At 35.8% G+C, this 24,241-nt stretch overlaps 1 protein-coding gene across 6 annotated transcripts in view; it reads left to right on the plus strand.

The window, feature by feature from the left end:
• Window positions 1–3,567, plus strand: part of LOC149800590 (uncharacterized) — a 50,821-nt gene extending 47,254 nt beyond the window's left edge. For all 6 annotated transcript variants that reach the window (XM_089954550.1, XM_089954551.1, XM_089954549.1 and 3 more), the window contains one exon: window positions 1,145–3,567. In XM_089954550.1, the coding sequence (XP_089810676.1) occupies window positions 1,145–1,301 (157 nt within the window). In that variant the 3' untranslated portion in view covers window positions 1,302–3,567. The remainder of the gene's footprint in view (window positions 1–1,144) is intronic.
• The last annotated feature ends 20,674 nt before the right edge of the window (window positions 3,568–24,241 follow it).

The raw sequence follows: 24,241 nt of genomic DNA on the forward strand, positions 1-24,241 counted from the left end.
TTTAGTCAATGTTTTCCAGTTAATAACATTGTTTCCTTATAGTTGTGCATGTTTAAAATTCGTAAATCGATTTATGTTATTCTATTCACATCATTTTATCATTCTCTCGTTCCGTTTAGTACACATATTTAAAAAAAGCGAAAGATTTTATATCACCAACAGGAATCAATAACTGTGTGCGTGTCTGTTTTTCTTTGCCAGATATTTCGTGTAAACTCAAAACATATGCGTACAAGATCTTAATATTCCATATTCCCAACTGTAAGAGCATCCATTGCTTTGAGATTTTGTTGTTAGCACATTACATTGCACCAGCTTGAATCAGTGAAGGTATTATTCAAAAGACATTTCGTTCTATTGTCCCTGGGACTATTCCTTATAGAATCAAGTGGCGTCATTTCACACACACTGACAAGACACAAATGGACCGCTCACATAAAAAGACCATCATCCTATGAGACTGCATGGAACAAATTGATTTGCGTGATATGATGCAATAATGTATGATAGGTGGTAGACAACTTAAACGTTACAAGACAAGACAAAATTATTTTAATTAAATAGTTAGGATTGGAATATTGAGACAAGGTTAACATGTCAAAATACAGATAGACTGAAGAATGTCTTACCTTGGGGCTATTACAAAACATTACACATGAGATCATCCATCAATATAACTATGCACACTTCTTTCCCTGCATGTATTAAAATGTGTTTATTGATAAATGTCGGAATAATCAACCAAAGCTACTGGTTGCTTCTGATATTTTTGTAATTAAAAAATATTTTATTTTCTTCGCCTCTTTTTCATATCTTACTCTGATTCAGGCACGCATATGTTAATGTTGAAAACAAAATCAAGCTAAATGAGGCTGGGATTTTCGTACAAATGTTTTCTTATAATATTTATCAAAACGTGACTTGTGTATGGATCGACTAAAGCCGCCATCAGCTGCTAAATAACCAGTTAATCTCCGTGACAATAAAAACAAACAAAATAATGTAAGAGGGGAAAAAATTACATTGTGCTTAGTTAGGTCTGCTGCTTTCGCTGTCTCAAACATGATTTTTTTAACATGTTCAGTTGCTGCATGAACTAAAATTTTGATTTATATTATTCTTTTTCATTTTCGTTTTCTTTTAGAGAAAATTCGACATGCAATAGAGGCACGTGCCTGCAGATGTATCGTCATCACTGGATGCTTGTTTGGGATGAACGGCTGACAACTTTTCCACCAGTTACTTTTCTTCCCGTTGAAGTCCCCTCTCATTGCCAGTGTGTAAATGTCGGCAGAAGTTGAAAGGAGGACTATAAGGGCTAATATATATATATATATATATATATATATATATATATATATATATATATATATATATATATATATATATATATATATATATATATATATATATATATATATATATATATATATATATATATGCTTGGACGGCTAATACAAGTGCAAGCCGTCTCCCAGACAAGGGCGGAGTTACTGCTTAAAAATCAATGCTCACGTGACTGTCAACACGTGAAAAACCCTAAAGCACATAAACGTGCAGCTTTGATGGTGTTGAATGAAGATTTATGTCTGCTTCTTCATCCGTGCTTTTTTTGCATCAGAAATCCATCATTTTTGGGAGAATGTACTCCTATACGCAAATGAAGGATATTTTTTTTTTATATGCATTATTGTTATTCCTGTAAATATTCATATATGAGATTGGTTGTTAATGGATACCAAAAACATGTTAACCTATGAAGTGATCGTCATTAATTAAACTGAAAACTTGATGGCTGACGCTGTCTTGCGCACATAAACATTATGTTGTGCGCAAAATAAGTAGGTTTTTCAAAAATGTTTGTTTGAATGCCTTTTCAATGATTCTTTTAAGAGCAAATATGTACATATACATGTAAATATTTGTCTTCTCAACTTTCGATAACGACGTCCCTGATAGGTTTGAACCAGAGATATAAATGGTCTGTTGGGATGATTTGTGGTCACGTTGAATGACCATCATACAACCTAAGTCTTCTAACTTTGAACTTGTTAGTTGGACAGTAAATATTTTATTAATTGTCGTTAGACCAGTTGTTGGTTTTCTGTTTGTAGGCGCAATGCAGTGCGTTTTTGCTCTTCTTAGGACGAATATTTGTGCCTAGGAATGAAGCTGTCTAGTGCTCTTTACATGCAGTTGACAAAACCTATCGTACTGGAACATAATAGTATTTGGGGTATAACAATATACATGTATTGTCGATGTTTGGGGTATAACAATATAATGTACTGTCTATGTTTGGGGTGTAACAATATACACATATTGTCTATGGTTCGAATGTAGATTCGATTCGATTTTAACTCATTTGCATAATTCGGGCCTGAATCACGTTTTTCACAAGCGGTAGCAAACAACTATTCATTTCCCTGTTAACTAAACTGAAATATGTTCATTTTATACAGATGCTTATGAGACAGTCGTCTTAATTATAAAAAATATCAAAAGCCAGTGATTCATTTTCATATAAATAAAAAGTAACTAATGCGTTTTCCATCATGGAGACAGCGGTTAGTCTTAGCAAGACATTAAGAAACGTTAAGAAAAATTAATTATAACAAAATAAACACTGAACATACATGTAAAAAAAAACAGTTTCCAAACCTTAATAGACATAGAAATCAAGGGAAGAATTATTAATTTATAACTGTGTGAATTTATACATCTTAAATAGTTTAATTAACATGTCAGAATTTCTCGGGCAAACAGGAAATTGTGCAATATTTACCTGGAAATCTGATTGGACAGCAGTCCGTGTGGACAATTGATATGCTGTAGTTGTCAATATGACAAGAGTTCATGTGGATCACTAATATGCTGTAGCTGTCGATTGGACAGCAGTTCACGTGGATCACAGATCTGTAGTTGTCGATTAGACAACAGTTGATATGGATCACTGACCTGCTGTAATTGTCGATTAGACAAGAGTTCATATGGATCACTAATCTGTTGTAGCTGTCGGTTGGACATCAGTTTGTGTAGATCAGTGACCTGTCGATAGGTCAGTTTATATATCATCAACAACTAAAAGACACTATGAATGGTATCCTTTATGCATGTGTATTTTGTCGAAAAAATTCTTTCCGAAAAGTGATTTTTCACTTCATTTTATTTACATAGTTTGTAAGTGTATGTAGACTAAATGCTGGTTAAGACTTTTGTACCTGTATCAATGCTGAAAAATGGTAATTGCATTTCCATGTTGTTTTTGTAATTTCAGTGAAGGAAGCTGATTTACACAATATATGAATGGTTGTTTATGTTGTCTGCATGTTCTTGAGCTGGTGCACAATATCTGAGAAAAACGTCAATCGATTGAATATAAAAGTATATATCTGAAATAAATGTATGAGCGTTTTTGCAAGTACAGCAATCGTTTGCTGCGAATCTACAGTTCTACTGTGATGTTTTCATTGACGTTCTACCAATCAAAATCAAACTCTCTAACTAGTTCCAGTAGGTGACAAAGTCTGATTTTATCATTTGATCTATTAAACAAAGTCTTTCTTACCTAATATGTTTGTTTTATAACGAAATAGTTGTTGCCAATATCGCGTTTAAATTTATTCGTAGGGTTTTCCACTATTAAATTTTGATACATTCTGTGTCAAAGGAATTTGAGAATATTAAAGAAATCGGAACGGTAAGACCAGAGTAAGCCAAATGTATTCACCTGCCGGAGAAGGATGTTTAACCCTGTGTTACCCGGATGTTAAAATTATGGGCCATATAGCTATGGATTTAAATTTCAACCGACTGACTTCCTGTCTATTATAGCTTCGATATTTTTATTTTAGCAAATTTATATTGCATTGTTTAGCTATGGATGCTATATTTTAGTAAATTTTCAATGTATTGTTTAGTTATGGATGCTATATTTTATACTATTCTATGAGAAACTGACAGATTAGGTTCATTTTCATAACTGATTTCAAAATAACGACTGTAAATATATAAATCCACACTCCAACCTGAGCTTGATAAACACTATTTTTGAATACGATTGAAATATTAATTTAAAGACGATACATTTAAAGCATGTGTTCCGACTCTGTTGTCAGAAACTAACAAAAAGAAGCAAAACTAACAAGTTTCGTAAATTTCAACAAATAATTTAATTCTTTAGACCATCAAGAGAGAATTTAAAAGGAATTTACAGTATTGTGAACTAAATCCCCAATAATCAGAAATGTTTTATCACGAATCAAAAGGCAAAGAGTGTTCCGAAAGATTCCTAGTCTTGAATGTGCTAATGTACCAGTTGTCTTAAATATGCCGGTGTACTAATAGTCTTGTTGTATTCCAATGATACAATCCAGAATATCTTTGAATAAGTCCTAAATAAGCCCAAAGTAGTGGTTTAGTCCGAAGAATCAGTGACTGCTTTATAATTCCAATGAATTATGTAAATATTTCCTCTAGAATTATATTGAACACAACTAAAAGTGATTCCACAAAGACTGATATAAAAATAGGAATGAATAATTTGTGTTTATCATAACATTATATACAAACGTAAGACACAATAAGATGGCCAGGATGATGGTCAGCAGTTCGTTTCCAGAACATTTAAAAGCTCGGCATTGAACTATTATAAATAGTAAACAACTTCTTTATAACTTATAAAAACAATAGATTTGCCTTAGGAAAAACTAAGGTAATGGAATAAAAACCAAGCAAATATATCAAAAATGATCTTAGTCAGGTAGGAGCAAACTTCTAGCCTCAATAACGAACAAAGGTCAAGCATACAATACAAGTTAAATTTACTCTGTGTGTGTGTGTGTGTGTGTGTGATTTGGATTTTTAACGTAGCTTTAAAAATGTATCGGTCATATCGCTACGTTGTCTGCAGTGTAGTAGTTTATAGTGATGTCCAGCACTGGAGCATCATGCCGCAGACATGTTGCATTATGTCCCACCCAGTCACATTATCCCGACACCAGGCCGACCAGTCCTAACACTAACCTCCTAATGCTGAGCGCCTAACGAGGCAGCTATTAGTGCCATTTTTATAAGTCGATGACTTGGCCGGCGATCGAACCCGCGACCTCCCGCATCGTAAACAAAATGCTAGGGATATTATTGCAAAATTGTCATGTATAAAATTTCAGTATCTGTGTTAAACTTTTTTTATATCAAAGTATAAGAATTCCAGCAAAGACACATAACGACTGACTATACTCAGTTGGGTAAAGAAAATGATGGACATCCTAAGCATCAACAGTTAGAATGATAATATTTAATTTATGATGAAAATATTTTAAACGTTTTCAAGATTATTATTTTGTTGCTTATTTATCTGTGGAAAGTATCGCCCCAAAGAAGGTTAGATCTTTTAATTAAACAATGCTTAATCGCCAGTTTATCGGTATGTTTTCATTTTTGTCCCGGTCCAAGGGAAGTAACGTGCTGTTTGAAAACAATCGTCTGCATAGCCAGCGCTTGCTGCTAAGCGATTTCTTCTGTATTATTCGTTCAAGAATAAATATCCGTAAAGATTATAAGATAATAAATCTATTAAATGTTGGTCTGCTTAGATGTATGGAATGTATAACCCTCTTGAACCCCATACACACTTCGACTCCGGGTGTCAGGAGTTCAGGACGGCACAGGAACTTGATTCTATCAGCGAAAATGGTGGAGGAACTCAGGATAGCACCTTCCTTTATTCCCAATTAACACAATAAAACTAATTATCGCTGTCGGAAATCTGAGCGTTCGATGGTTCCGTGATAATTGTATTTTACTATCTGTGCATTTAGTCATTCATGACTTACGCCATCATAATCAGGACATTCCAAAACCCTTTCCACGTGTGCGATAAAAGTACGTTGGTTACTGATTTGTTTAATGACAACTTGAACTCGAAGGTTCTCGTATGCTTCGCACCTTGTCTGTTTTAACACGGTGTGTGAAGGCACGTATACCTCACTTCTCTGCAACTCACTTAACGGTCAAGACTTGCGTATAAGTAAGTGAACGATATGGTAAAGGAACATATTAATTCAAAGAATGTACGAAATATTTTTTTACAAATGCTCCTGAAAGAAAGTCAACTTTGTAATTTTACCTTCTTTTTTGTTTTGTTTTTGGTATTCATTTTTATATACGTCATAGTTCGAAGTAGACCGGAATTGTTGTCATCCAAACAGTGTTAAAGTAGACAAGACACGAAAAGATAGTGAAACGTCGATTAAAAGTTGACTTTAAAAATCGGTAATGTATGAGGCACCGTAGCAAACAAAACCTGGTCCAATAAGAAGCTTGCAGTTGAAATTTCGGTGTCGTAAGTCGAGAAATCCAAAATCACGTGTCGCATCAAATTGTATATCCTTAAAGTTCCATTTTCTAAATCGAGATTTCAGATATTATATGTTGATTTATACAGTGGTGGTTTCAAGTTTATTTCCTATTTCGACTTTTTACCGTGTTATATTTTCAATTACACAGCGGTGGTTGAAATTTCAATATCATGTGTCGAGAATCCTTAATTCACACGTTGAATGTAACTGTGTGTGATGAAAGTTCCATTTTATATGGCGAGTATTTAGATTTCATCTGTTGAATTTCACAGCAACGAAAAAAAAGCCTTCTTGTTTAAAAATAACGCGGTCAGTTCACTAGAACGACCTCTAGCGAAGAAATTCATAGTAATTTTCGACCTGTGAATGGTAACTTTCGAATTGTAAATGCATGAAATGTAATGGCGCCTCATAATTCAATACACGAATGATGTATCTTAATACTCGATATTATTTTGAATTGTGAAAATGGACATTGTGAAACGTTACTTTTAACATTAATACATCATTTCACCATATCAAAATAGCGATTCTGACAAGCACAATAAAATGTCCAAGCACAGCTGTGTAATTCAACAGATACAATCTAAAACTCAACATACGAAATGAAACTTTCAGCACAATCAATGTGATTCAACATGTTAAATTGAAACTCTCGACATATGCATTAAAATTTCAATAACCGTCATGTAATTCAGAAGACACAATTTAAAAACTCGACATTGGACATCTCATTTTCAACCAACTCTGTGTAATTCAACATATGAAATGAACCTTTCAACATAAGCTCTTTGAACCAATGCATATATTAAGAATTCTCGACGTATGACGTTGAAATTTCAACCACCGCCGTGTCATTCAAATCAAAAACCTCAACATAGAAAATATAACTTTCAACCACTACTGTTTAATTCAACAACAGTTACAATCTAAAATCTCGACCTAGAAAATGGACCTTTTAGGACAAGTATTTTTGATACAACACGTGACATTGGAATTCTGGACATATAACATTAAAATTTCAACAGCAACGTTCTGATTGAGCAAGCTTTTGTCCCCTATGGCGCCTCATACAGGGGGAAAGTTTTGTCTTCTTTGGGTGGTAAAAGTTATAAGTGTCTAAATGCGCAGTTACTCTAAGTCGTCCAAGACAATTGGCACGGAGTTATCGAGGGCCATATTTCGAACAACGAGAGTTAATTACCTTGTGTAAACTTGGAGCAGAGGGGGTATCAAGAGTTTGCCCTTTCTACTGATAGAATCAGGTGCCTGTGCAAGACGGTCATAACATTACGTATATTCCCGGTTAACTAAAAATGCAACTAACATTGTCCCTTTCCCAAAATTACATACTTTTTCTTTTCAAGTCTTTATACCATGCATCGTATTTGAACATTTACCGTATTTTCCTAAAAAAGAATAAAATACAACGAATAGAACTATAACATGGAGTGTGTAACTCCTTTCGAGCAAACACTAACTGAGCTGAACTAAGGAGAGAGCGAGCTGGTTTGCAATGAAAAGAGAAATTATTGTAAAAGTTTGCATGTAAATAACATGCAATGATATTACGGCTATTCCACAGAATATGCATATATCTGACATCCGAATAATAGCGGGAAATATACACAGTGCAAAGTTAAGTCATGACAAAATTCTGTAGAAATCGAAGACGGCCAAAGTACTCAAAATAATATAATTATAAGTCAACAATCTTATGTTTTTGCACACTTTTCATTGATTTGAAACCATTAATTTTTTACTGGATATAATTGTAAGTTAGTTTGTAAATATTCTGAGACTTTGAGCTGAACTTGTATCGAGAGCAATGGGTCCATTTTTCTTTAGTGTGGTTTCAGTGGAGCATTGTAGAGTTTCCGTTCCGTTGGAACTGTGATAAATAGTGGTGCTTTAGAGGCCGTTCAGTATAAACATAATTTATTGCCAAAAAGGTCACAAGTCTGTATGCAGAGCAAAACGATTTGGGAAAGCTTTTAAATTTACACGTTCCTTTCGATTATAAACATAAATAATTAATTGACAAGCATGCAAGCCAAAAGCTCTGGAAAAAGTCAAGACAAATGAAGTACGTGCATGAAATGAGAGGACGAATGAAGGCAAAGAGCGGAGGGATAGTGTTTGGTGTGGACGGAACGTACGAAAATTGTAACTGTAGTCATAATGGAACACAAATTAATCATATCTTCATGAATCCTGTTGTTTTAATAAATTTCTGCATTACCTTTTGTAGCATTATTCCTAATGAGTAAAGTTCTTTGCCAAATAAAAGTGTATCAGTATCAATATCAGTATTCCTTAATGATAATCGACGATGAAGCTCGTTTCTTGCGTCATTGAAATGTCTGCATTCAAAAAGAAAATGATTGCCTTTTTCTATTATAAATCCACAGGAACAGGAGAGATTGGTGATAAGATTTAAACTTTCTCAGTTGTCCAATTCGCATAGATCCAGAATGAATTACCAATTCAATATGGCTGCTTCGAGGCCATTGGATAACAAAATAATTGCTGTTATCGATGTGATGTAACACAATGAATCTTTTTACCAGAAATTTCAAGATCTGGTATGTATTCCAGTTACCTGTTGATGAAAAGAACGCACACTGTTTGGATATATTGCAATTGACATGTCAAAGATTTACCCAATCCGATAATGTTTAGGTCGTTTAAAACGTCTTGAATGTAAAGTGGATGTGGCGATGTTCATTTTAAACAGGAGTATTCTGCAAATTATCTAATCGGAGATTTTAACCTTTCAGGTCTGACATATGGTGGTGTTTTTAAGACTGCAATATATGACCGTGCTTTAAAGGCTGTAATATTTGGTGGTGATATTAAGGCTGTGATATAGGGACGTGCTTGAAGGCTGTGATATGTGGCCGTGCTTTTAGGCAGTGATATTTGGTAGTGTTGTTAAGGCTGTGATATTTGGTAGTGTTATTAAGGATGTGATATGAGGCAGTGTTTTTAGGCTGTGATATTTGGTAGTGTTATTAAGGACGTGATATTTGGTAGTGTTATTAAGCATGTGATATGAGGCAGTGTTTTAAGGCTGTAATACATGACCTTTTATTAATAAAAGCATTGTTTTTACTGCATGATGTTTATGGTGATACCATCAAAATTACCGAAATACTGAATTTAACATTTCTGTCGAATCTTAAGAAGTCCATATTTACATAAGGATTGATTCGGCATGGAAGGGAGATGAATTGCCTTCCAAAAATCAAGTGATTTCATTCTATAACGGAGATCGTGTAAGACACTCTATATAATAATAATAATAATAATAACAGACTTTATGTATTGTCGATATGCCGTTAAACAGAAGGTTTTTTAGCACACAATGTCTACTTTTTAAAAAAAATTTCGATAGGCTGTTAACAGAAGGTTCTTGTAGCACACAATGTCGAGATGTGTGAAATATACATTGTTCGCATTATATATATATATATATATATATATATATATATATATATATATATATATATATATATATATATATATATATATATATATATATATATATATATATATATATATATATATATATTAACTTCATACGATACGTACTGTGATAGACTAGAGTGAATCAAAAAACAAGAATTTTGTACACAAATATGAAATTACAATTGGGTTGAATGAAGTGTTTTATATTTGTGCTTAACTGCAGCTCGAGTACAAATTCGCTGGTATCAATGGGTAAAATATTCTGGATTAAAACGCCATTGCACACTGAACCAATTCCTTCAGAACTCCATTTTAACATTTCGGTCTTGGAATACGTAGTAGATTTGTAGAAGACGAGTTGGCCATGAACTTCAGATACTATAGTAACATATTCAGATAGTCAGGTTCCTTTTTGTTTTTAATTTTACGCATGAAGACTGATTCATTGTATTTTAATCTTTTTTTAAAAGGTAACCATTCGAATTTTTCCAGTACATTTCAGTGGTTGTTAAATATTCTTGTAATAATTCATATAACCACAGTTTCGCAAGCGTTTGGTGCGTTATCAAAGAAAACATAGACACTGTATCCTTGATTCGCAGAAGACAATTTTGATTCTGGTACTTAAAAGCTAATTGAATAATTTCAGATGAAACAACGTCAAGGAAAATTAGCTACATCAACAGCTCGATTTCCTTTGGGTGGTATAATGTTATTAAATGTTTGTCATTCACATATACATCTGCAGTCTCCTTTTATGTTTGTGTAGCAGCAATCAGTTAAACCTTGTTGTTTTTTAAGGAATGTATGTAGCAAACATTTTTGGTGTCATAAGCATGGTCACAGTCCAAAGGTTGTGATTGTCAACCAGTAGAATTACTAACTGTCTTAAAAGCGACTCTAAAGGAACTCCGACAGGAACCTGGAATGGATTTCTCTAAACACCATTAAAACAAATAATGTCGAATACTTGGTATTAATATGAGCTGAGGGAAGATATTGTTATTTCTGAACATCTAAAAATTCCGGATGTCAGTAGTGGAGTGTTGCGATTGATCTGGTCAAATTCTTTTCTAAAGTCTGACAGTAATACATCAATAAGACTCAATTACCTGACACCAAGAATTACCAATCATTCATAAAGCCGTCTATAAGGTAAAATCTGATTGGACATTTGAAAAACTGGACTGACTTTTAGATAACAACTTATGGTTGATAAAAAGGAATTTTAGAAATCCGAATATTGACAGTATGGGAAGAGGTGTTTGGGGGGAGGGTAACGTCAGTTTTTCAGCTGGTGAAGGAAGAACCCGGGAAGCCCTTCCCCCCCCCCCCCCCCCAAGAAGAACCACGGACCAACAAGAAATTACTAGCAAGCTTTCGCAGTTACTCATATTGGCTGAACCGGTGGCTCGAACCCACGCAGACGGATTTGAGATAGCAGTGATCGTGAAAGACAAGCTCTTTAGACCACTGGGCGACCCGCGCCTCGTATCGGAAGAACAATCACATATTGGCCGATTATATGATTTATCGCCTCTTTTAAAGAGTGACCCGACATTAGCGATTTCCATTGGTCTTAGAAAGTAACCAGTTTTAATGGCATGGTTCGTAATAGAGATATTATTTTGCTTACAGATTCCGTATAATACAGCTTGATTTTATTTGTTATTATCTGTTAATTTCAGGAATTTGAGTACATCTAAAATTTGAAAGGCAGAAATTTCTAATTTGAGACCTTTTGACAATCTTCCCAGTACATTTTGGGTTCCACCAATCAGTAAGCACGTTACATTATAATGTGTGCAATAATATAATTTCTTTATGTAGCTGAGACCTATTGACAATCTTCCCAATACATTTTGGGTTCCACCAATCTGTAAGCGCGGTACATTATAATGTGTACGAATATCATTCCTTTATGCATCTTATACTGTTTCTAAGCGATAATTCAACAACCGTTGCGAACTTCACTTAACAGATTAGTTGTATCAAACTCAAATTGTGCTGTTTAAAACAGGTAAAAATGAAACTTGTCGTTGCGTGAGAAAGAATTCTACATTGAAAAGACTTTCATTTATCTAGAGATTATATATCGTTAGTATAAGCTCATGAATTCAAAGTCAAGACAATCAAGTGTTCAACGTCGTGTTTCACACTAGTCAAATACTTGGCTATTCCACCTTTTTAAAAGAAAATATATTTAACTGAAACTTTGGGGGTTTTTCAGCTCTTAAATAAGACCGTGAAATATCTGGATTTACATTGTTGATGATACTGAACTAATTCATACAAAAAAATTGCATACGTGTTTTAGGTGTATAATTAGGGAATTAAGACATATATCTGGGTAAGTTTATGGCAATCATAAAGAACAAAAATGAAAAATGGAAGATAAATAATTGATTTTAGAAATATTAGTATTTTGCACATTGTGATATGTGTTGAACTCAGATGAAAACAATTTTGCTCTCTTGACATGGCATGAACTGTGCGTTGGTTGCGAACAATTCAATTTTCTCTATTGACATGGCATGAACTGTGCATTGGTTGCGAACAATTTAATTTCCTCTCTTGACATGGCATGAATTGTGCGTTGGTTGCGAACAATTCAATTTTCTCTATTGACATGGCATGAACTGTGCGTTGGTTGCGAACAATTCAATTTTCTCTATTGACATGGCATAAACTGTGCGTTGGTTGCGAACAATTCAATTTTGCTCTCTTGACATGGCATAAACTGTGCGTTGATTGAGACAAATCCAATTTCCTCTCTTGACATGGCTTCATCTGTGTGTTGGTTGAGGATAATGTATCTTGTTCTCTTGATATGGCATGAACTTGGTTTTGCTTGAAAACAATACATGCAGCACTCTTGACATGGCTTAAATTGTAGTAGTGTAATTATAGGTATTTTGCCTTTAATTCGTTATGTAGGTCACGGCCTCTATCCCCCGTGACATTTACTTATTTTAGCAAGCAGGCCACATATTTTGTGTATCCCGTGGATTATTAATAGTCCAGGAAAGTGAAGTGGCCAAACAAACAGCCAAACAATGTTCAGAGTCATACAAGATAGACGCACTGACGCAGAACAGTGACCGGTAAAACCAGCAAAACCGCACAGGACCATATGGTAGATACGTCTTTGAGATTGTTACAAGACAAATTGTTTTTGTTTTTACTCGACTTTTATTGTCTGTAATCAATTGCGTGGTTCCTTATATGTGCTCGGTGTTGTCGGTGATTTTACATTTCTGCCAGCAAAGTCTCGACCTCGACCGCGCTAATTATTTTGTCCTCGAGAGCAACCGAACAGAATTCACTAATCGTGTTAAGACTACTTAGTACCGCTGCAAGCAGTTCTAAATAAATACGTATTCTTTAATGAAATCGTATCGAAACAAATTTCTATCACCACCATAAAAATCGGTTATTATCGCTTTAGCCCCGGACAACAATTCCATTGGTGCAACTATAATGGTTGTCATGGTTACGATTTCAGTCACACCATGACCAACAGTATTTGCCACATCAAGACTACAAATAGCATATATAACCAAACACGCAAATTTGTATTTTGCTATCAACGCAGCTGTCTTACTGATTTCATTTCGCAGCTGTTGCTCCGCGTCGATTATGTTGTCACGTCGGTAATATTGAGGGTCTAACATAGTTCTACAATTGCATAATACAATTGCACGACAGGCAGACACTGTCCGGACTCATCACGCTCAGATGTAATACGAACACTCACTTCTAACCAATTACACTGGTCAACAGTGAAATCATTACTGACTTGAAAAGGCCCTAATCTGTAGTATTTTGGTGTGCCGAACACGAATATAACCGTGAAAAATTTGTATTGGCTCTCGTTTTGAAGATATTCATATACCTTATTTTCTATGTTTCACTGTGTAAATTTCTCCAGTAGGACTGCAGCAACATCCGGAATAATGATGTAACATTGCATAATACCATCATGCTCACATCATCCACAGTTGATTGCATCATTTTCTGATGCAGTGCAATACTAATGCCATGCGGCTGCTGAAGTAAGTTGACGTCAGCAGTGTACTATACATGTGTAGGCCTATTATACTAATGCCAGGCGGCTGCTGAAGCTGACGTAAGCAGTGTACTATATAAAGCCCAATCAGATAGGTTCAGCATTTAAAATATTTTAGACGTTGTGCGAGACAGTTCAAGCTACTGTTACATAAAACTTATTATTTTATCCATTTACGTACAATAAAGAACAGTAATGCCTCGAAAGTGTGTTAATACCGCGGACAATTTTTGCTATATTTGTGGGGAAGTGACATTTGCCAACCAGAAGAAAAGTATCAATTCTCAAGTGAAGAAGGCATATCATCTTTACTTCGGATGCAAGGTTGGTGACCAAGACAAGCCTTGGGCTCCGCATATATGCTGTGCTACATGTACAACACAGCTTTCACAGTGGTTGAATTGCAAAAGGTCATCAATGCCGTTTGCAGTCCCAATGGTGTAGAGAGAGCCAAGCAACCACCTAAATGACTGTTACTTCTGCTTGGTTCCTCCTCTTTCCGGCGGAATAACGAAGCGAAAGAAGTCGAGAATAGTCTACCCAAACATTCCGTCTGCATTGAGACCAGTTCCACATGGTGAGGGACTTCCTATTCCAGAACCTCCAGCAGAATATTCTCTTGATTCATCTGACGAAGACAAAGGTGAGTCGACCTGTTCTTCTCCTGGTCCATCAGCATGCAGTGATCCAGATTTTCACTGTGGTGCATCATCAACCCCACACAGAATAACACAGGAAGAACTAAATGACCTGATTCGTGATTTGGACTTATCAAAGAACAAGGCAGAATTGCTAGGATCAAGACTCCAACAATGGAATCTTCTAGAAGAAGATGTCACAATTACTGCATATCGAAAGCGCCACCAGCAATTGGAGCCTTTCTTCAGAAAGGAAAGTAATCTGATATTCTGTTCCGATATTGAGGGCCTCATGAATGCTTTAAAAATCACTCATGACCCACAAGAATGGAGACTATTTGTGGACTCTTCGAAACTGAGTCTCAAGGCTGTGCTTTTGCACAATGGAAACATTCTTCCATCTATTCCAGTAGCGTATGCTGTCCACATGAAAGAGACATACGATAACTTAAGGCAGCTACTGAATTCCATTGAGTATAACAAGTACAGCTGGCACCTCTGTGGTGATTTGAAGGTAGTTGCCCTTTTAATGGGACTGCAGCAAGGATATACAAAATACATGTGTTTCTTATGCGAGTGGGATAGCCGAGCAAGGGAAATGCACTACATGAGGAAGGAATGGACTCACAGGCAGAATGTAGCCATTGGAGAGAAGAATATCCAACACCCAGCTCTGGTTGAGGCTCAGAAAATCTTGCTACCACCCCTTCACATCAAACTAGGTTTGATGAAGAACTTCGTGAAAGCCATTGACCGGACTTTGCCAGCATTCCGATACCTGCATGAAAAATTCCCTCGACTCAGCGAAGCAAAGATTAAAGAGGGAGTTTTTGTGGGTCCTCAGATTCGAGAGCTTTTCAAAGATGACCGGTTCAACAACTTGCTGGAAGGTGACGCGAAACAAGCATGGAATGCTTTTCGCCTAGTTTCTACAAACTTCCTCGGAAATGTTAGGGCAGAAAACTATAAGGAACTAGTAGAAGACATGTTGATGAAGTATAAGAAACTTGGCTGCAATATGTCTCTAAAGATTCACTTCCTTCATTCCCATTTGGATTTCTTTCCTAGCAACTGTGGTATTGTTAGTGATGAACACGGCGAACGTTTTCATCAAGATATCGCAACAATGGAACAAAGATACCAGGGAAAATGGTCCACTACAATGCTGGCTGACTACTGCTGGACACTCCTCAGAGATGCTCCCGAACAGCTGTACAAGAGACAGGCGAAGAAATCTAAGATGTAGTCAATGACTTGATTTTTTATAGGTAGGCTATTACAGTTGACCTTTTACTATTGGAATGCATTTCGTTATGTAAACATTAATTTCTTGCAGATTACAAAAAAACTAGAGCCAATTTTGCAATTTGACTGTCATATTCGTGTTCAGCACATAAAAATTGATAAGAATTGACTAATTTTATTTCAGTAACATGACTTTTGTAAAAATTTGTTGTCCAGTGTTACTAGTTTTTACTGTCACAACTATCATACAATTAAATAAAATCTATATCTGAAGAATATTTAAGTTTTTTCAGCAATTCTACGGTCGTTGAGTCTATCATTACGGTCATTTATAAACATGCAAATTGCACATATACCTGGTGTTTGAAACGGTCGTTCTGGTCTTCGTCCAAACTCTTTACCAGATTAAGTGCGTCCTTGCTAAAAAAAAAGCAGTCGATATCTTTTGTATTCAGCTGAGTTAATGTTGGTTTTACATATTCGTTGGAAAAGGTAACCGGGCTGTTTTGCAAATGCTGGAGCCGGTGCTGCTACCAACGTTGGAATCGCTGCAAGGAGTGAAAATATTCCACCGGATTTTTGGAGTTATATCACTACTGATTTGGATAATTTAAGCACCAGTGAGATATTGCCGTGTTTTTCCGCATTAACCTGAGTTGCGTTTGGGTCAACCACACGGGGACACGTCTGGTCGATGTTATTGAATACGACCCTATAATTGTTTTCTATTGCGTTTTTCATTTTTTACAACTGATTTGCAATAACGCCGACCATCACGTCTTGATAAAACATTACTATATAAATACATAAGTTCAATTAACGACGACCTCTCATTCGACCACCCTCGTTCTCTAACAATGGAGTCTTGTCAAAAAATCACAGACTAATATCAATATCCAGTAGCTGGAGCTGCACCAACATTTGCATACAAATACATGTCAAGAACGGGCTTGAATAACTCCAGGTGTTCCAATGATAAGTAATAAATCAGGTACAGCGTAATAAAATCGTTTTGAGATATTTGTAGACCCGTGACGATGTTCTTGATGCCGGTCCATATATGACAACAGATTGTAATATGCACGTGCAATAAAGCTGGCTACATATTCAAGTCATTTTATTTGGAGGTAAAAATGTTTATTTTAATCTAAGTCTAGGATATATTTTTTCACTTGGAAATTCCTAAGCTTGTGTACAACTTTGAATGTATTAGAGAAGTGACTGTCCTACTTCCGGGCTGTATTAGTGTGTCTTAGCTTTATATAATGTTGTTTACCAGAGATATTACTCCTTCTAGCCTTAATATCTTGAAAAGAATAAAGCTTATTGTTGTGTTCATTTATTTTGAATATCACTTTAATTCAATTGGAACATCATACATCTGGACTTATGATAGAACTTTTATGACTATCTGGATTTAATTCACAATACTGTAAATTCTTTTTTAAATTTTCACTTTATATTCTATTGAAATAAATTTTAAGTTGAAGTTTTACAAATTTTGCTAGTTTTCCTTTCGTTAAATTAAGTTACTTTTCAATCCGCAGCAATCAGAAATATTATGCCTTCTATTCTTCCAATAGGAGTACTTAGTAAGAGATAAGGATTTCAGATCAGTCTTAATGTACAACAACTGAAGCAAATTGCACATAAGCTTAACATACGAATACCAAGGGAAGCAAGAAAAGCTAATATACGTGCAATATCAGGTACGTATAAGGATGAAGAAATACCTATTGCATCTGCAAGTAATAGTGAAACTGCTGAGAACGTTCGTAAAACTGCTATCAAATATGATTCCTGGAATCATATCGGTGTTACAACGCTCTGGCCCCTCTGGAGTTAAAGCGGATATTATCTTAAGGTGCATTTCGCTATACTTCTTAATAGAAAGTCGTCAGACTGATGGATTTAAAACGACTACACCGTGGATTCGCAGACACCAACGCTATCAATAACGATATCGATAAAGGCATTAAAAAGATTCTCGAGTCGTTATAAGTGATTCTACCAATCCTGTCTAATTAAACTTTTAAGGCACACATGAGTTTTTTTCTAGTCTTTTGTTATCAGGTACTTTGCCTTTTTCTGACAAGTCTTCTTCTAATGAAAGTGTTCTTATTCAGGGAGTAGAGAGAGATTTTGCTAATATTTCTCTCTATTGTTTGAATTTGTCTTAGGAACCATGACAATTGGAACAGTGAAGTCTTTACCTATCGAGGGTATTCATTTATTACCAGGCAATGACCTAGCTGGACATAATGCTGTGGTTAATTCACTTATAACTGACAAGCTTTGTTTGCATCTGAAAGTTGATATTATTGAAAATGAAATCCCTGCTTTATATCCAGTTTTTGCAGTTACTAGATTTATGGCGAAGAAAGCTCCTATTGATCAAGAAAAATATTCATTTAACTGAAACATTTATTTTCCAGTCCTTTAATGAGGTCACTTTTGCACTTGGTATGGATCAAACAAAAGGTACTGACCACAGTGATCACAGTAGTCTTCTTTATAATGCCCATTCTCTTTATTCTAATCAGGGTGACAAATGACAATCACTCATTATCGAGGAGGAAAAAGATCCTGAGATCTCCTATTTGTTTCAATAAACTATTAGCGAAACTGAAGCAACGCAAGTACTTGTTTGTTATTTTGTTTAAACTTGGATCTTTATGAGGAAATGAAGACCACTTAATTGATTAGTCCGTTAAAAACTTTATTTAAATTTTGTACTGTATCAAGATCAGAAACTGCAATTGCTTCAATCCCAGATATTGTTTCAATCATTTCTGTGTCTGAATCATTTATTTCTGCATCTCTTTCTGATGTTTGTACAGTCACAGGTTCAGCGAATCCCTGACGCGTGATAGTATTCACAAATAGATCCAAGTGGCCGGCAAGGTTGATTATGTTATTTTACTTCAATACCACGTTTAAGACATTGTCAAGCATCGGGGCCAGTACGTAATACCAGCAAATATGTTTTACAATATTAAGTTACCTCCTGGGCTTAAACTATGTCACAAAACATGTGATACCCAATAAGCTTTCAATTTTCTAAATAAAAATTCTTGTCCATAAAAATGAAAATTAAACAAAGAGAAAGAATTAAAAATAATTTACAGATTGGCATGAATTCGTATTATTTTCTAATTGTGCTATCCATTTCACAGTAGTGTTTCGAATTAAGGTTTATTGTGCTTATGTGCTTCCACCAGTGAAGAAACACTGTTTTATTATTTAAAGTTTGATTTAAATATAAATCTAAGAAGGTGTATATCACAACAGTCCTTGAATATTTCACGTAATCAAACGAAATATTTAAATATCCAAGTTATTGAACGTCCTCACAATAATACAGCAAGGTATTGTCTGTTTAGAATTAATGCTTTTCCGCTCTGCAGTATCATAGGTTCCAGGACTGTCATTTTCCACTCGATGAGTTGTTGTCATGCACTCTACATACGCACCAGGGCCTGGCTCAGCTTGGAAATCATAGATGACATGGCTGTTGACAGTTCAAAGATTAGTGGCATGACTGATGATCATTTTTATTTTGTCACGTATAGCCACACGGAATTGTACGACTTGCAAATACCAGCACCGCAAGTTTCTTATTTTGCTGTCGGGAGGGAAGAGGAGACACGCTCTCGTACGCTTTACTGCATGCGCCACATGCTTCTTAATTAAACGCATCGTGTGAGAAATAGCCAAACACCTGATAGACATCTAGGCTAGCGTCCAAACACGGGTTTCGATCTTTACGTTTTGTGCTATGCACACCTACTGGAACCATACCTGGTCAAGGCGAAAGAGGAAAAGTCCGGCTGGAGGCCCCAAACGCAAACTTGAACTTTCTGAAACACCACAGACCTACTATCGATTACATTCGGCATAGGTTTCTAATTTGGGCTATCCCTATCATCCAAGTCAGTGTAAGCCACATTTGTGTTTATAATAAAACTGCCTCTGGACTTTCCTTTGTGAAGAGACGTCCATTTACTATCTAGATATGGTTTAACAACTTCAATGAAGTTTCTGGCTGCTACAAGGTCCCTCCATATGTCCTCAAGTCCCAGGCAGATTGACTAGTTTCATTGTATATGTCACAGTGGCCCGTTCGTGATGTATAGTGTTTGCCAAGGGTAAGGGCTCCTTTCACACTGCCACTTCTTGTTTACTAACCGGCTCTTGAACCAGCTTTTCTCTGGCAGCTATTTCCTTCAGCATGGCATGACTTGTGAACTTGCCGCTTTATATGGTAGATCATGAACGTGGAGCACAACATTCCTTCCGTTCAGTACGTGGACGTGAAAGAAAACATTATGTTTCTAGCGAACATCGGGAGAGAAAATGAATTGGTATGTTAACAAAGTTTGTTTTCAACAAATAAACAAGACAACATTCGTTCAAAATCAACATTTTAAGAATAAAAAAAAGTTTATCTAACTCAAACAGGAATACAAACTGACACATTAAACATGAAAGTTTTAGAAGGTCGACAACGTTGTGGATCAAGCTCATCTTCCTCAGATTAAATAGAATGTCATTTTGCCATTAACGCTCACTTCGTTTCTGAGCATTAGAAAATAGATCACAATAATGTTCACAAAAGCATCTTTCTAGTTAATCACCGTTTCTAGAGTACTCAGGATCAGAACAAATCACTAAAAAAATTGGGAAATTCAAGAATGCGTTGTTCAAGAAAATACTACAATACTGTCCACACATAATGGAATTTGATCCTTTTGATTTCACATCCCTGAATTGAGTAGACATGTCATTTTTCCTTGCGAAGTCAATTGTGGAGTCTTTTGTTGTTGAATTTAATTATAGTAGCGTTCGCACAATTGTGCATGTGCCACTTTTTTCTGACTGCACCGCAGCCTGCTAGTTGTTCCTGGGGAAGGGATGGTACCACCTCCCCCAGGCTTTTATGGATTCAAGGAACCCTGATAGTTTGGCCTCAATCTGTGGGTCCATAAAGGTCCCTACAGTTGAATGGTTGGCTGTCATTAGTGGGAAGGAGAGCTCGGGAACGGTCCTGCTTGCTTTACATCGCTGGTTTCTTGTTGCATTTGCCTTTTTTTTTTTTTCTTTTTTTTTTTGTTTTTTTCGAGATTTTTTTTTTCCTCTTCAAAATGTTCTAAAAGGAGGGGGGATGTTCTATGCTGTTTATAGAGGTTCTTAGTAGATATCATGTATGAAGAGAGATTTTCAAGATTATTATGGTATTACTAGTCGAGGTGTTTAAGGTGTGTTTCCTACGTTATGTTATTTATAAGTTTTTAGATATTACCTCTTTAAGTTATTTATTAATTGATGTTTTTAGAGATTGAATGTTATTTATACTTTATTTAGCAAGAGACCGGAGTCCTAGCCGATTACACGGTTCGTTAAGGACATCTAGGACAGGAATCCTAGCTGATTACTCGGTTCGTTAAGGACATCTAGGACATCCGATTTTGCGGTTTCCTTAGTTTTTTATACGTGCTTCGTAAGTGAATTATTTATTAATACTTTTATAAAATTGAATGATATGTTATGGTTTTTTATGTGGTGGCTTCTACATTTATTTAACTAGTTACTGGGTCTTTTGGTTTTGTGGGGATAGTAATTATATTTTGTTCCTAAGTCCTGCTGAGTCTATGAATTGATTTATAGTTTTATATGCTGATTGTTTATTTTTATTAGAGTCCATAAGTAACTCTGGGTATGTGTGTGGTAATCCAATCTCTTTTTGGTTTTTGATAAATATTTTCCGAGCGGGTTGATATTTTGGGCATATATTGAATACGTGGTGTAGATCTTCGGTGGTGTGGCAGTTAAAGCAGTTAATGGTTGCTGGTTTGGGTCCTATAAACCTTCCAAAACTGCTTGCTAGTTTAGTTTTTCCAGTTATTATCCTGTTTATGGTTTTCTGTTCTAAATAGGTACCCTTAGGTAGCTGTATGTTCCTATCTACGTTTTTTTTTGGGGGGGGGGGGGTTTCATGGTGATTTTTCCCTTTTGTGGAGGAGTTCCAAAAATCTTGCCATGTTTGGTCTATATATGTTTGTGCGAAGCTTATTGCTTCTGTAGAGCTATAGTTAAGCTTGATAGAGTTTTGATCTCCTAGTTTGGTTTTTGCAACTTTGTCTGCTGTTTCGTTGCCAGAGATTCCAATGTGCGACGGTATCCACATGAGCTCGACTAATTGATGTGCTGTGGTGATATCGTCGATTAACTGGTATGCTCTGTCGAGGAATTGTTCCCTAGAGTGTGTATTGCGATTTTGGATCGATTTGATAACGCTTAGGGAATCGTTTATAATGACTGCTTTAGGTGTTTGGTTGTCTTTGATCCATTGTCGTGATTCAAGTATAGCCCAGAATTCAGTGGTGTAAATGGAGCAATAGTCAGGTAATCTGGATCCCGTTTGTATATTGAATTCAGGGATGACTATTGCTGCTGCTGTTCTTGGTGGGTTGTTTATTTTTGATCCATCGGTATATATTTTAACATAGTCCGGGTATTTTTGGTTGATTTCGTTTACCAGTACAGGTTTTAGTAAGTTTTCTTGTCCTTCTTTATTGCCTAATTTGGTAGCTTCAATGTTAATCCTTGGTAGTTTTTGTAACCATGGTGATTTGTTCTGGTCTGTATTGTTTGTTACCTGTTTTTTTAGTAGAGGTATCTTTTCTCTTAGTTCAAGGATTACTTTGCCACTTGGTGTGATAGGTATGATTTTGGGTTTGAAGACAACTTTACACTTATTTATAGCTATTTTGGTGGGATGGTTGTCTGGGTGGGTATCTAATCGAATGGAGTATCGGAGGAGCAGTTCTTGCCTACATAATTTTAAGGGTAGTTCTCCTGTTAGTGTTTGTAGTTCTTCTAATGATGTTGAGGGGAGTGTTCCTGTGCATAATAGCAAGGCTTTTCTCTGGATAGTGTCAAGTTTTTGTAGTACAGGCTGCTTAGCCGAGTTATATGCTTGGCAACCGTAATCCAGTTTTGATCTAATTAGGCTTTTTATATATCGTGAGGAGGGTTTCCTGGTTGGATCCCCAGTCAGTCCCTGTGATGTTCCTGAGTAAATTGAGATCTTTGTTACAATTCTGGGTGAGTTGTTCAATGTGCTGTTTCCATGTGATGTGGTTGTCAAAAAACATTCCTAGGAATTTTACTACTGTTACGTATTTGATTAATTGATTTTGTATATAGAAGTTTGGATAGACTAGGTTGTTATTTCGTTTGGGGGTGAATATGATTGCCACAGTTTTTTCATGAGATATTTTGAAACCCCATTTGTCCGCCCATCTCCCTATGTTGTCTAGGCTCTGCTGGATTTCTTTAACTACTGTGTTATTGGCAGGATTTCCATTCCTCCATATGCCACTATCATCTGCAAATTGTGACAAGTTTATTTTTGTGGAGGCTACATTGAGGTCAAGGTCGTTTACCATTAGGTTAAATAGTAACGGACTTATTACACTGCCTTGCGGTGTTCCATTTTCAAGTGAAAATTCTTCCGAATGGGTGTTGCCTATTCTTGTGGTAATTTTCCGGCCTGTGAGGAAATCGCCAATCCAGTTGAACAAGTGTCCAGTTATTCCAAATTGGTTTAATTTGGCCATTAGTCCATTGGTCCATACTAGGTCGAACGCTTTTTCTAGATCTAAAAAAACCGCTATGAGGTTGCGATCGGTTTTCCTATGTGCGTTAAAAGCGAGTTTGATGTCTGTTTCCAATCTGAGAAGTTGGTCAGTTGTGGACCGTTTGTTCCGAAAGCCACATTGATTTATGGAGAGTAGGTTATTGGTTTCTAGGTGGTGTTTTAACCTATTTGCGATTATTGTCTCCATTATTTTGCAAATATTGTTTGTAAGGGAGATGGGTCGGTACGAATTTATGTTGTTGGGATCTTTACCTAGCTTGGGGATTGGTATTACTATGGCCTGTTTCCATTTGGTGGGTAGTTGGCCTTTATCCCATATCCTATTAAAGAGTTTGATTATGGCTATTGTTATATTGATAGGTAGTTTTTTGTAGATAATGTAACCTAACTGATCCTTACCAGGGGATATTTCGTTTTTGGATCGTAGGGCTATCTTCCATTCATGTACTGTGATGTCGCTATTTAGGTAAGATTCTTTTGTTCCTTGGTCTTGAAACATTTGAGGTTGGGTTCCCTCCATTAGTTTTTTGTGTTCTTGAAAGTTTTTGGTGTGATTATTGTTGCTACTCATGTTCGAAAAATGCTTCGCTAGGAGGTCTGCCTTATCTTTATTTGTTATGGCATTTTTAATTTTTGGGGCTGAGGTAGTTGCTTTCCCTTTTATGGCTTTTATCTTGTCCCATATGTGTTTTGAGTTTGATTTTAGACTCAGTTTAGAGCAAAAGGTTTGCCATAGATTAATTTTAGCAGTTTTTATAGTTTGATTTAGTGCTTTTTCTTTATCTTTATATTG

The sequence above is a fragment of the Sinohyriopsis cumingii genome, chromosome 4 (assembly GCF_028554795.1).
Source record: "Sinohyriopsis cumingii isolate HCF-2022 chromosome 4, ASM2855479v2, whole genome shotgun sequence".
NCBI lineage: Eukaryota > Metazoa > Mollusca > Bivalvia > Unionida > Unionidae > Sinohyriopsis > Sinohyriopsis cumingii.